This window comes from Cordyceps militaris, assembly GCF_000225605.1.
Source record: "Cordyceps militaris CM01 unplaced genomic scaffold CCM_S00004, whole genome shotgun sequence".
Classification (NCBI taxonomy): domain Eukaryota; kingdom Fungi; phylum Ascomycota; class Sordariomycetes; order Hypocreales; family Cordycipitaceae; genus Cordyceps; species Cordyceps militaris.
This window is the reverse complement of record NW_006271972.1, coordinates 4,335,262-4,349,964: the sequence shown is the minus strand read 5'-3', so window position 1 is coordinate 4,349,964 and position 14,703 is coordinate 4,335,262. Positions and strand designations below refer to the sequence as shown.

At 55.6% G+C, this 14,703-nt stretch overlaps 2 protein-coding genes across 2 annotated transcripts; both read right to left on the bottom strand.

The window, feature by feature from the left end:
- Window positions 1-479: 479 nt before the first annotated feature.
- Window positions 480-1,925, bottom strand: CCM_06391 (serine/threonine protein kinase, putative; the record flags this gene model as incomplete). Its single annotated transcript, XM_006671531.1, has 3 exons — window positions 480-1,060; window positions 1,121-1,724; window positions 1,806-1,925. 3 exons carry the CDS (start codon window positions 1,923-1,925, stop codon window positions 480-482), a joined length of 1,305 nt encoding a protein of 434 aa, XP_006671594.1.
- Window positions 1,926-4,881: 2,956 nt separating this feature from the next.
- CCM_06390 (PHD finger and BAH domain protein (Snt2), putative) lies at window positions 4,882-11,164 on the bottom strand (the record flags this gene model as incomplete). Its single annotated transcript, XM_006671530.1, has 4 exons — window positions 4,882-8,422; window positions 9,625-10,108; window positions 10,237-10,906; window positions 11,150-11,164. The coding sequence occupies 4 exons, from the start codon at window positions 11,162-11,164 to the stop codon at window positions 4,882-4,884; spliced, it is 4,710 nt and encodes a 1,569-aa protein (XP_006671593.1).
- Window positions 11,165-14,703: the final 3,539 nt, after the last annotated feature.

Sequence of the window (14,703 nt, the reverse complement as noted above, 5' to 3'; positions counted from 1 at the left end):
GCTACGACCGTTTGAAGTGGCCACCTTTAAGCTTCAACTGTAGGGCGACTATGAAGTAGGGTGCGCGTGTTAGGGTGGAAGTGTGAGCCAAGGTTGTCAGGAGAGATTGCTCGAGCAATGGATGAATTGTGTGTTGTCAGTGTTAGCCTCTATCCTAGGTCGACGGAATCAAGACATGTCCCATTTCCTTCAAGGCTATTCTCTCATGAGCACATGTCAAGGCATTTCTCAAAGAACATGCTCTATCTTTGAGTCAAAATGATGAAGGCATCCCCCAAAGACTAGTCGGGCTATCCTGGATAAAGCAAAAACAAAAAGTACAGGCTGGTAATGGCCCATGTCAGGGGCTAGTATATGAATCCGAAAAGCCGGGGGAAAAAAACCAAGAAAAAACGTTGCGTGCTGTACTTGTACATGGTTGAAGAATATAGACACCCGACTTGTACATGTCAAGGGCACGGACACGTACTCATCCTCCATTACGAGTCGTAGTCTCGGCCGGCGCCAGGCAGGCTTTGAATGGCATTTTCCACCATGGTGATGAGCTGGTGAATGTCGGGACGCTCCGCCGGCTCGACCTTGAGACACTGGCGCACAATCTCGCGAATAGGTTCGCTAATAGCAGCCTCTCCGGACGACGAGCCCTCTCCGGCACCGGCGGTCGGTGGGCCGGCGGCGGCTTTTGCCTTGGCGACCTGGATACTGTTGACGCGCTTGGCGCCGTTGGGAGACTGGTCGGGGAAGCGCCAGTCGCCGCCCATGACGCAGAGCGACAGGGTGCCGCCCGTCTCGTCGGAGCGCATCTCAAAGGGCGACTTGCCGACGAGACAGGCAAAGAGCGTGCAGCCGAGGGACCATATGTCGACCTTGGTGTCGATGACGGTGCCCGTCTGCACGTCAAAGAGCTCGGGGGCGCGGTAGGGCATGGTGGAGTGCTCGGCGGCCGTTTCCTGAATCTGGAGCGCAATGGACTGCGATGTGACGGGTATGGGCGACGGCGCGACGGAGCCGAGGTCCATGAGTATAGGGTTCGAGCCCGAGTCATCTATCATGATGTTTCCTACCAGTGGTTGTTAGTGGATTTGGCACGGCTGGAAGAGGCTGGGCTGGCAGGACAAACCTGGCTTGATGTCGCGATGCGCATAGGCTTTTATCTTGCCACCCTGACCCATCTGATTTTCCGACTCCATGAGGGGTCTCTCCTGCTCCGTCTCCTCGTCTTCCTCTGTGCGTTTCGTTGAGGAGCGGCCGCCCCTCCCGCTGCTGCTATTGCTCGGGTCCGGATTCGTGTCGGCCTCGTGGCCCATTTCCATGCGCTCCGCGGGCGGGGCGTGGTAGTCGTGCATGGCGCGAAGGGCCTTGCAGACGCCGAGGAAGAGGGTCAGGAGGTGTCCTTGGGGGAACCTGGCGTGGTTGACGAGGTTGGCGTTGATCATGTCCTGGAGGTTGCCGCGGCGGTAGTAGGGCAGCAAGACGTAGACGGTCTTGGTGGCCTCGTCGGCGCCGCGCTCGGTGGCGACGGCGTGGTCGGCGGCGGGGATGATGTTGGGGACGTGGCGGAAGAGGCGGTAGGCTTCGACCTCGCGCATGGCTTGCTGTACGGACTCGGCGCCAAAGGGGCAGCGGATCTTTTTAAGGGCAAAGTGCTCCTTGGTGGACAGGTCCTCGACGAGGTAGACGTAGGAGAAGCCGCCCTTGGTTGGGAGGGGTGTTAGAATGATGCGCTGGCCTTGTCAAGTGAGGAGAGGGTGTCGCTGGCGCATGGGGAATGCGCGCACACAGGCAAGCACGGGACGGGGACTCACTTCGCCAAGCAATTGCAGAATCTTGAAGCTGCGGCTGTTGACTTTGAGCGTGGGGGAGCCCGGGAAGCAGCTCAGGCAATTGGTAAACGAGTAGACGAGGTCTTGGAGTATTTGCGCCATTGTAATGGGAATGATTTCCTTGTGGGAGCAAGTGCGGCGGAGTGTCGTATGGCGTAACTAGAGAGAACGGCAAGGTTGGGAGTTGTGACGAGCCAAGGACGACGAGGCTTCGCTGTCAGCGCATCCGGACGTGTCCGACAGAGGCGCAGGTGTACGTGCCCCAGGTCAGCTGTGGCGCTGCACGCTGGCGGAGGAGTGTGGTATGTCGTGTCTTGGCGGAGGCAGATGGGCGGGGAGAGATTGGGACGTTGACAGAGGGGTCGCGAGTTCGATAGAATGACGGTCGGGTTTGGTTATCTCGGATTGGCGGCAAGGTGGAAGATGGACAATGTTCGTTGAGCGGTTGCGTAGGTAAGTTGTTGCGTTGCGTTGCTCGTTGGCAGTTGTCTCGATCTGGAATGGTGGCTACTTGGGGCGCTGTTTAGTCAGCGTTTCGTGTGTCATCTGTTTTGACAGGACATTTTGCAACTCTTGTCGAAATTTACGGGCTAATATTACGACCATCAATCGAACAAACAGTTTACATGTAGCGGGAGACACATGTCCGAAGGCTGGGCTCCGAACTTGGAACTGCAGAGTTCAAACCCTCTTGGGCTCTACAGTGCTGGTTTGGCACCAGCTGCCGCGATGCGAACGAGTGTCATCGAAATCAATCGCTGCGTACTATTTTCTACCTACTCTGCTACATTGATCTTCTAAGTCACGCTGGAAAGCAACCATATTTCCTCCGTCTACTCCGTACGAGGCTTGTCATAATGGCAGCGCTGCACTGTCTCACACTCCATCCTCGCCGCCTCCAAGTTCCGTGGGTGTCGATGAACCTCTTCGTTTCCTCCTATTCCTCTTCTTCGCCGCCTTTGTCTTCTTTCCTCTTGTCACCCAGCCTTTCAAATAGTTCCATAATTCCCAACAAATTGCGCAGTAGCTCCCGACTAGCTTGCAGATCTTCCAGAAGTCCTGTGGTACCATCAAGGCGATCCTCCGGACGATGTCCTTCGTCATTCCCCATGCATGGACCGTCAGCAAGTTCCATACAGGCAAACCGAGAGTCAGGGAACCTCTCTTCATCGTCAACAGTAGCCGCACACGGAAGAAAAATAACCAGATGGGAACCAGAAAGAGTAAAGACAGCAGACAGATCCGGTAGCACCCCGGTCCGAAAAAGAGCAAGCAGAGAAAATGACTGACAATGCTCAAGGAAACGGCGTCGAAAATGACATCTGTGTAACCCACCAGTTAGCATAGACTTCTTCTCAGTACACAACTAGCCGCCAAAGGAAAGGAACGTACCTCTGGCAGGGCCCTGGGCTCCTTGGGAGACAGCGCTGAGACACTCATACACCACCCACAGATTGGTTACTGCTGCCCAAAGAAACGAAAATACCCGTCTTGTCAGATCCGCATCGGGACTCCATCTCCTATCCCCAGAATCGCACGCCGACGTGGTAGGCTGGGGTTGGAGCCCGCAGGTCCGCACCATCTCGAAGAGGCAGTCTCCCACGCCCGCGCCAAAGAGCCTTTGCAGCCTCGCCGCGCTCGCGTTCAGTAGCCTCCGCCCACTGCCGCGCTTCCACTGCTCCGCGCGCTTCGTCGCAGGCTCCACGCTCCAGCACATGTTGTTGACGAGGAGGTTGGTGATGTGGCGCCGCACTTCACTGCTTGGCCACTCTGCCGGAGGCGGAGAGGCTGAGAGACGTGTTGCCCATGGCATGACAATTTTGCGCCACATCGTGTAACAAAAGCTACAAGGGAAAGATATTGAAACAAAACGAGAGTGAATAGTAGGAGAACAAAGCGTGCAGAGGTGTTTGGGCGCCTTGTTCATGTCGCAGCCCTTCAAGTGTACCTCTCGGCAAGCAGGAACTACCACGACAATTCTCCCGCTGAAAGAAGGACCACGACGTCTGAGCTTGAGCTGATCCAAAATCTCCGCTTCATTTTAATGGACTCCAAAATACGCTGATGCAACTACCATCGCATTTCTTCGCATTTCCTGTTAGATGGATGGGGAGTGAATTCGCGAGCTCAAGTCAGCGAAGCAGCTTGGTATGACCAGGGAGCGTGCAGACTGGTACCGAGTGGCAAAGCATCGGCCAATTCCGCCCAGACTAATCCGAGAGAGCTTTAGAAGAGACAGAAAAAAACAGGGACGGAGGACCTTTCAAGAAGCTACATCGAAAAGCCACGAGACGAGGAGGAACAAGTGACGCGGCCGCTATAGATATCTGGAAGCACGTACGTCGATAGGTATTTCTAGCCATTGTCTGAACTTTTATTCCGAAAGAACAAAACGAAGAATAAAAGTCGTGATGGTGCAGATGGTGAGAATGGAGACAGTGGTGATGATGGCCGTGATGGCCGTGATGGCCGTGATGGTCTCTAAAATCATCTCTGTCAAAGTTTTGTCAGCTGGTGTGTAACCGAGGAAGGAACATGGGCTGTGCGCTCCTCCCCCGAGCAGCTCCCGGGTCCTCCCCGTCGTTTTGGACAGAAATGCAACCCGACATTATTCACAGAAACAAGCACAGCTACGACAAGGTGGTCATATACAAGCATGTTTTATTCTTCATCCACTTCTACTCATATCTCAAAAACGCTGCCAATTCTATGATATCTAATCGCTCATATCCCGCAGAGTAGCCCAAGTCTGTTGCTCATCTTTCTGTCAATCAGTCAAGCCTCTGCCATACCGGTTCACCGTAAAATCACCGTGCGCCCATAGACAGGAAATGGTAAAGAGAAAACAGTGAAATGAAAGCAAACCTCAACTCCTTTGCAAAGTAGAAAATCAATTGTTCTTTTCCCACTTTCCCAATACCGAAAAAATAGGCAAACATAGTCCCTGAAACGACTGCTGAGGGCATCGGAATCTTTTCCAATCAATGTGTTATACAAGCACGACTAAAAGCTCGCTGCGCAAATTAAAGAGGGGGCAGGGGTGTAGAAAATAGTATTGCTAAGACAACAAGTTTCGGAGTGCTGGGCTTGCGCTGGCACCGTCTGGTCGCGGGTCAGACCGTGCTGACATGTGATCCCGGGGAGGATGCGGTGGCATTCCATTAGGGCCGGAAGGGGGCCCAGAAGGGCTCACATGTACTGAGGAGCGATACTGGGATCGCTGCGGGTGAAGCCCGTGAGCAAAAGAGTCCCGCGGCGGTGGCAGAGGCGGGCCACCATTCAGGCCGTGCGGGGACGGATGGCCTACAAGCCCGCGATAAGATGGTACATAGGCTGAAGGCGGAGGTGGGGGTGGAGGCGGTGGTCCTCGTAAGCTATGGGGCGAGATCGGTAAGCTGTTCGAGTACATGGGCGAAGGCGAGTGCCGATGTCCCATGCCAAGTGGCGGCGGTGGTCCAGATGTTGGCGGCGGTCTAAGAGCCGAGATGGGTGGCGGCGGCACGTTGACGGGAGAACCATTCAAATGACTTGTCGGCGGCGATCGATTCGTCGATGTGTGTTGGATTGGGTTCGGAAACCATTCGTATCGTGAGGATGGAGGCGTAGAAAACGCGTGCGACGGCGGATGCGATGGCCGGGCACCTGTAACATGCGACTGCGAAATGATTGGCGCATGGATCGGATGCGGCAAAGTTGGGGGAGGCCCATTGTGATGACTGGATGGAGGTCGTGGCCATTGGCTCACAGTACGATGATCGCGATACTCGGGAACCAGTGGCGGGGGGGGCGGAGGCGGGCTACGCAGCGAAGGCATCGACGAAGGCGCCTGCGTCGGAAAAGATGGTCGCGAATCTGGCGTGGATAGTGGTGCTGGCGTGGATAGTGTTGCAGGCGTGTGATGTGGGCGGGGAGACTTGGCAAGCTTCTTGCACTTGTGGCACTGAAACTTTCTCTGCTCGACAAACTTTTGCGCCTCGGATCCAATGGCTCCATAATGACCATTAGCGAGCTGCCTTTCCTGATTTGTATCAATGGGCCACCATCGGAGAGTGACATCGACGCCACAGCTGATGCAGACCTTTTCGCCCGGCTCAGCAGCATTCGTGGCCGGGTTGCCATGTTCGCCGTTGGCCAACCCGGCAACTAGGGGAGCGCCATTGGCAGCTGTCGTAGAGGACGCTCTGTGCGTTGCAGGGAATGCAGCCCCGCCCGCCTTGGCTGCCATAGTCAACAGGTTGGCCTTGCGCACAGTTCCCGTAAGCGTCAAATCGGCCTGCTTGAAATTGTGCACGTAAAGCTGTAGTGCAGTAAGGCCGTTGTCGCCGACAATGTCATGCATCCTGTGGGTAATGATCTTGCTGGGAATATGATCCTTGCACCACAGCAAGGCTGACATGGTACCACTTTCGCCATGAATCGTCACAATGTTATGCTGGTCGCGTCGAGAGCTCTTGATCGGGGTCATGTCGAAAGCGAGGAGGTGGCCAGCTTGTCGAGCACACTCGACGTGAAACGTTGTGCGGCAGTGATGACAAGGTATGCAGGCTCCATTGCCTGCTTGATTGCAGGCATGGCAAACCTCGTCGTATCGCAGCTTGGGTATAGATGGGATGCCTTCGGATGGCTCCATTGCCTTGGAATTGCCAAACTTGACCTCCGGAGTCCAGACAGCGCAGGTCACGTGGACCCAATTGTTGTCTGCCGTTCGTTTCAGTGGCTCTCGGGGGTTTGCAGGACGATTCAGCTCTTCTTGATGCTTTCGGTAGTGCTCAACCGCCTTGCGAGCTTGTTGGACGTCTAGCCTCTCACGCTCACGGTCTTGAGGCGACATTTTCTTCTTGTGATGCGTAAGTTTGGGCTGCTCAACAAACTCATGCTCGGTATGCTCAACGGGACACAAGACACATTTGTAGCTAATCGAGACTTGCGGGTTCTTGTCGTTGGTGCACATGTCGCAAAGCCATTTGCCTTGGGTTCGGTTATCCACGATACCATAGCAGTTGCGGTGAACAGTGAGACGACACTCGCGACAAGAGACATGCTGGTCGCCAAGAGGCTCCATTGCACTGCATATGGCACAGGGCAATTTTCTGGCTTGGGGTAGCTCCATCTTGGGGGTGGCTTCATTGATCGTGTCCTTGTCCTTTTTCTTGGTCAAGCCGGCACCAGAAACGCTACCACCATCGGAAGTGGCAGGGTCGAAGTCTCTGTCGATGGGGACCTTGAGACGCTTTCTGGGAGGCTCAACGCCATTGGCGCTGGTGGTGCCACTTAGAGGGGTTGAATCACGGTCAGGCGTCATAAGGCCATGCTCCTGGGCAGCCTGGAGCTCTTTAAGAAGCTCTTCGTCCTGCTTGCGCTTGTAAGTCTTGCCATTTTGGGTGACCTTCTTGGTCACCTCGTCAATGTCCTCCCATCGGATAGCATAACGACGCCAGAGTTCGGCGCATCGTCGACAAAGAGCCACGAGCGGCAGGTTGTTTTTGTCTTTGGGTGTTGGCTTGATATCGCCACCAAGCAGACCCTGCATGGAACCAGGAGCTCTGCGCCATTGACGTGAGTTGGTCGCGACGCAAAATAGACAGACAAAGGTTCTTTTCTTTTCCGTGGCCTTGGCAGTATCGAAAGCTGAATCGTCCTCGTTGTCGGCGACCTCGTCGGCAATTTTATTGACAGGGGCTTCGGCTCTCCTTCCCTGCTTCTTTCCCTTGCGCCCCGAGTAACTGCCCCAGATTTGCTTGCCGCGATCCGACTTTTTCCACGAGTAGTAGCGACGGACAACCTGACCCGGGCTCATGGTCTTGACATGCTTCTTGACGAGAAATAGCTCGGATCCATACTTGGAAATAGCTTCCTCCCAGCGCTTTTCTTCGGCGGCGGTAAGGCGGGGTTCCTTGAAGTCAGGCATGGGTGTCTTGGCAAGCATGGCGAGAGCCTTGTCGGGATTATAATTTTGACGATAGAGGTCCGCTATAGCGACGTCCTGCAGGTTGGTACATTGCTTGGGCAGGCCGTGGCTCTTGGCCGTCTCTCTAGCCTTGTCCATGTAGGCAATGACATGCTTGGTGGATGTCTCGTCGTTTTCGGGGGGAGGAATCCAGAGCGGAGTGGCTGTGCAGTTGGGATCATCAGCGTCGTGATCCTCACCTCGAGTGGTGTAGCCAGGTGGTTCGTCCTGAACCCACAACGGTCGTTTTCCACGCATGGCCTTTTCCTCTTGGATATCCTTGTTCTTTGTGCCGCCCTTGCCGCGCTTAATCTCAAAAGGTTTGACATATTCGACAGGGCGACCTGGCCAGGGAAGGACTGTGGCCTGATTTCTGGCGCCGAGGCGGGTGCTGGCACGAGGGTATATGCGGTCGTCGAGGTCAAGGGCGTCTTCGGGCTTGCAATGGAGACCGAGGTAGCGGTAGGGCCAAAGACTAGCATGGTATATTTGCTCTGCGGTGCCTTTATGGTGGACTTTTTCGTCGTCGATCGGGGTAGTTCGGGTTGTGTTGGGGTCATGGGCGTCCTCTTCATCCTCGTCGAGAGGGTCTTCGTCGTCTTCGCCGTCGGGGACGGTGTGGCGGTTTTCTAGCTTGCGTTCTTGGGCACGACTGCAGGCACCACAAGACCAAGCAAATCCTCTCGAAGGTTTTTTTTAGGAGAGGAGGGCGAACACAATTCATGTGATATGTGAAGGTGCAAACGGCGCAATCGACAGAGTCGTTGCTAGAGCGTGAGTGTCAGTAGACATTATCAAAGACGTGGCGAGAATCAAAGGAGAGTGAGAGTGGTGATGTAGGCGGTTCTGCATGCTAGAAAAGACGGAAGGAGACTTTGTGAATGGGGATGCGTGTTTGGTGGTGATGGGATGTCGTGTAAGCAAGCATCTGGTAGTGCGTGCAGGTCCCGGTAGCGTGGACATGGTGTGCAGACGGCTGCCGTTCTTGGTATGTGGCCAGGTGGGGTCGGTAACATGGGTGGGTTCAGCGGTGGTGGATGGTGGACAGGCAGCGAATGAGAGAGCCAGACAGCCAATGGCGGGCAACTGAGAGCCACTGCGAGCCACTGGGGTGAGCCGGGCTGCCGCTGCCGCTGGTTTGTTTGGGAGAGGCCGGATTGGCGGAGGATCGAGGGTGGGGACGTGCAGGGCAGGGGAAAGGGTACTGCAGCAAGGAAAAATAGGGCCTCAGGGAAGACGAGGAACAAGGTGAGAAGGCAACCAAGAAGACGAGCAAGAGAACCCTGTCTGTACTTTTGGTGATTGTGAGGATTGTGAGGATTGTGGTGATTGTGGTGATTGTTGTGATTGTTGGTGGTGATGGCTGTGGTGATGGCTGTGGTAATGGCTGTGGTGGTGCTTGCTTGCTGTGGTGGTGCTCTGCAAGTGTGGCGCGTGTGTGTGGCATCAAATCGCTCTGGTGTGTCGGTCCTCCGTCGCCGGAAACACGCCCAAGCCCCCCATGACGCCGTCGCCGCCTCACCTCGCCTCGCCTGGCAAACCTCAACCCAACTTGGGCCGTCTGCTGGGCCACACTTTGGCTGGGCCACGCCAAACCCACCCGCTGCCACGCCACACACACCCATACCCACAACACCCACAACCAGCTTGAGCCTGCAGGTCTGCATCCGCCGCAGCACCCACACACCACGTCCCATCTAGTTCGCCCCCAGTCAAGGCGTACTCGGTAAACACAGAGACAGCGGCTCCGTGCTGGGCATGAATTTGGCCAGATCCAAGAAAAAGAAAAAAAAATCGGACACAAGCGAGGGAATAGAGCATAGACAAACAGAGGGGGAAAAAAAAAAGACATACCTTGCACAATATCCGCTGCATCGTTTGCACGATTTGACGGCGCTAGTCAGCTCCTTGCCTCGCCCCTGCTCAACCAAGACAAATTTCCACCGCTCATCCAGCACCTGCTTCACCTTGTCAGGCACATTGATAATGTGCGTCGTGGGGATGAGATCGTAGTGCTTTTGGATGTAGCGGTCATAGAGCTTCTCGTACCAGAAGCAGTCGGGCGACTTGCGATATTCTTCAAAGTCGTCAATTTCGACGCGGTGGCGGATCTGACATTTTCCGCGTAGTGCTGCCAGCGGGCTAATGTCGGAATGCATCGTGGCAATGACCAACCGCGCGTCCGACACCTTGCGCCCAATATCCTTGGGTCGGTAGAACCAGTTGATGCGCACAGCATCCACCGGCCGCGCCGGGTCGTTCTGCGCGTGCAGGAATTCCATGATGCGACCTAGATAGTATGGCTCGCCGGGCGGCTCACACACCAGGTAGACATAATCTGGGCGATGCATTAGTCATTTTGCTCTCCTCTTGCGTTGTTATTCTGGTGTCATGACAGCCACCATTTTGGCATGCTGCCACCGTGGTGTTGTGAAATTGCGCAGGGGTGGAGCCACCAAGACTTACCATTTGCTTCCAGTACCGTGCCGTCGTCGGCCACCAGGCGCCCATTCTGAGGGCGCGACTCGCAGTCCTCAAAACTAAGCATATTTGTTTCTGGCCAAATGGATGTCGCCGCGCTTTGTGCCGCGTTTGCACTGGCTACACGTCGCGCCGACTGCCCACCTGTTGTCGTTGTCGTCGCCGTCGCCGCCGCCGTCGCCACCACTTGCGCTGCAGAACCATTGACTGCCTTGCGCTTGCGCGACGCCGCAGCCGACGACGCTGCTGTTGCGCCGGCAGATGATTGCCCGTTACTGGTGGCAGCGGTATGAGCATGCGATGCCGTCATCTTGGAGTCGTCGCTGCCTGGTGCGCTGCCCGTCAGAGGCTTGCGACCCCCAGCCGCAACGCGCCCTGACGTCTCACCTCCGTTGGCGGTGGTGGTGGTCATGGTTACCAGGCGCGACGGCTTTTTGGGCGCTTCGCCCTGCATCTTGTCGTAATAGTCATAATTGTCCATTTCAATGTCCTTGTCTTCGGCATAATTAATGCGTGCGTTGCCGTTTCTGTTGCGGGAGCGTGTCCCATATGGCACGGCGCCATCAGCGCCAGCGTCCTTGTCCGCGACGGCACCAGTCAAGTTTGCCATGGCGTCTCCGCCCGTCTTGGGATCTGGATCCGAGGGCCGCGAATCCTGTACAGAAGAGAGAAAAAAAAGGTCAGCGGCCAGAGGAGAGAGTGGGCGGTGGGCGGGCGACGTGCGCTGGCAGGGGCTGGGACACGGGTGAGGTGTAGTGTGCGATGTGAGGTGTGCAGGTTTTGAGTGAGACGTGATATAAGAGGGCGATGGGGAGGTGAAGGGGGGAAACAAAGGTGAAAAGAAGATTGGGGGCGAAGAAAGCAAAAATACGGCCGTCTAAACGAGGGGAAAGCTTACACTTTGCTGGGCCATGGTGGCACCACGCATTCAGCGTCGAGGCCGCGATGAGATGAGGCAGACGTCGTGTGAATGGCATGCCCCAGGTAACCAAGCACGAGGAGGGAGCGTCCAAAGCGAGACGCGTGGTATCAAGATGAAATTAGGCAGGCTTGACGGGAGGCCGAAAAAGAGGAATGCGGGATGGCAAAGAAGTAGGGCAGCGGGCTGGGTGCAAAAGCAGAAAGGTGAGGTTGCAAGATGGATCAGGGAAGAGAGGGAGAAGGTTTGGAGACGGAAGAAGGCGTGGATGTGAGTGAAAGATGCCCCTGCTGGTGCCGACAAGAAGAAACGTCCCCGAGGCGGCGGCGGCGGGCCCTTGGTCTTCGTCTCTCTCTCTGTGGTGCTTGCTGGCTTGCCTTGCCCCCCCAGATGGGGCCAGGCCAGGACAAGGCAAGACACGTCCAGACAGGGCAAAGAGTGCTCTCTGTATGTACTAGGTAGTTAGAGTGTATCCTAGCTTGGCTGGCTTTGGTTCGATCAAGTGCCTACCGGTGCCTTGCGCTAGATGGGCGTTCTGTGCATTCTGGTCTTGCCATGGAAGTTTGTCCTGCGCCGCTCGCCACACGCTGGAAAGTCGATACATCATGCTACTGCGCAAAACCGCCGTGATGCCTTGTACCCCTCCGCTCCTGCATCCAGATACAGGCGCATGACCCCCTGTAACCAGGCGCTATAAAATAACTCTGCGCCGGACCCGTGTCATGGGGGGGTGGCGCGCTATCTGGGAGCCCCGGTCATGTATCGCTCAAGTCACCACTAGCATCGTCGTCTGCCTCTCCCGCCGAGGTCCGACTGGATCATGCAGATCCCCGATAGCAGAAACTTTATATCGACTTGATGCACCCTTGAGCCCAAGTGTTGCTCATGAGGACCCACCGGTCCCGCTGGTCAGACACAGTTGAATGAAAGAGGGATCGTAACAACCCGACCACGAAGAACCTCTGCAACGAACGCCCTTGGCGGCGTGGCAGCCTTTCTCTCTCTCTCTCTCTCTTATTCTCTTTTTAGCTGGTCTTTTTCCTCGCTCTCCTAATTTGTATTGCGCCGTCTCCTCAACTGCTCATTAGCACCACCTCCGCGCCACCTACGCGCCGTCGTCCCAAGCCCCATCCCGCATCCGCTTCCCATTCCATTCCCAACATCCTTGCTCGTTGCTAATATTGGCTCCCGTACACGACTTGCCCTTCCATCATCCCATTATTATCCCAACCGCCGCTTTACTCCGTCAAGATCCGGTTGCCCTTTTCGAAGGCCTCGCCGTCGCCCAGATGCCTCCGTTACACTTGTTTGCTATGCGCCCCCGTTCTAACCTCTGTCAGCTCTTGGTTGACTAGCCTCGCATCGCCTCGCTCTGCTCCCACCCTTCCCTCGACACCGTCTTCCCGTCGCACACAACCGCGTAGAACTAGTTCCATAGCCTGTTTTTACCTGAGGCAGCCGGGTTGGTATCCGGTTTATCGATGCCATTCCGTGTGTCAAGGCATAAATATCTCCCATGTGTATATCCCAGTGCTATAACACGGGGTTGCCCCGAATACATGTACGCGCCGAGGCCACGATGACAGTCCAATGTCGACGCCGCCGTGCAAGTACTCGGTGCATCCTATTTACCGACAGCAAGAGACTGAACTGACGCTGGCGACGACAGCGTTTGCCATGTCGCCATCCATATATCCTCATCCGATATATTTACTTTGGCAGCCGCGCCGCCGTCGCCACGCTTGGCCACACGCTGACCACAAGCCTCTTTGACATGGCCCCCAACCTACTGCCCAGGTCATCGTCAAGGAGAAACGAGGAGCATGGCGAGGCGCACATGAGCATCATGCCGTCAGTTGCACACTGCGTCGTCCCTATGCAATGCCCTGCTATTCCCCTGCGCCTCGTCATTCTGCTCAAACAAACAGCTGCAGGCGAGGTTACACCATGTCAATTTCCGGGAGGCGTCAATCCCACACGCTGGTTTGCGAAACAGCCGTCAGCGTGGCCAGCCTTGGTCCGTCCACGCGCACTTGGGGGTGGGTGTTGTTGTGTATGACGCTTCTAGTTACATAGGCAGCCTGGGCGGCTGGGTCGCCGCCCCCGGGTTCAGAGAAAGCTCCAGAATTGGCTAAAAACAGAACAAAAGCTGCCGAGTATTGCGAGCAGGGGGGGGTGCCCTCACCACCACACCAGAAGCCCATGTTCACGACAACGCAGGCAAGCAGGCAGGCGGCACTGGATCCTGGGGCGCGGCGGGCCCCCCAAAACCCTGGAAGCTCTCCAGCGTTCGCCCGTCGTTTTTATAGTTTAGTGTTCCGATAGTAGACGTGAAGAAGATGGATTGCTAGATGCCATAGAGTTGGCGCCAGGCCGAGGCGTAAAATAGGAGTTTTTTCTCCAGCCAGAAACAGACCCGCCCGCCCACCGACATGAAAATGGCCGCTCAAAGGGAAATGCGATAACTAGACGTAAAATAGAAACTGGAGAGTACCAATACAGGCATGTGTTTCAGATACTTGATAGAGTGCAGTAACTAGGCAGGTAGTTATTTAGGGCCATCGCCCACCGAGCTGTCGTGAGGTGGTTGTCGCCTGCGTATAACCTCACGAGCCAATTTTAATTAAATAGCTTAACTACCTAGTTATCAACAAAAAGCCAGCGCGCCAGATGCCCTGTAAATTAATTAAAAAAATCATCGCCGCGTAGGTAGCCTTGGGGGTGGGCATGACGGCAGAGGGGGGTGTAGACGGTGTAGACTAGGGCAACGCCGTCCCTACCTAAGCCGCCGTCACCGCCGCAAGATGGGATTAAAAAAAAAAGGACGATACCATGCATCGACAAGTTGAGGCCAGACGACTAATTGAAATGCGATTTGGTCCTGCTCTCCACCGAATAGGCTTCGGCGACCGTGAGCCGCGGCGGTAAAAGAAAAAAAGCTCCAGCCCCAGGCGCACTCTGTCGTCGTTGCAAAACAAAAGTCAGTCGTGTTGTACCAGTGTGTGTGTCTCATGATGGGATACGCCCCCCCTCGTCTCCTCCCCCCTCCGGCCCGCAAAAGGGCTACGATTCGGTAATCGTGCCCCGTCGTCGCATTCTTGAGCCGACCTCACGGCAACAATAAACCTCTGCCGTCAGTGACGGAAAGCCTCGTCGCGTGTCTCGCAAGAGAAGAAAAAACAGGTCACTAAGACTCATATCGTAGAAGAGGCAGCTTTGGAATTTTCTCAGTGACATGTGCGGGCGTGTTTTTGTTTTTTTTTCTTCGCCGTAAACGCAAGCGCAGGGCCAAGACGTGCTCAACGGTCGGCCTCTCCGTCATGCCCAACATACTAGGTAGGGCGGTATCAGACGGCCAGGCTGAGACAACAGGTGCAAATTTGCACAGTTCGTGCTGCTCCGACTGGCGGCGCGCACGCTGGTGCCTTTCGGTACTTGACTCACCATGTTCTGCATAAAATATGAAAGCTTCTACTATGAACATACCCATACCTAGGTCCTGTGAGGCCCAATTCCGCCTGCGGAAATGGATC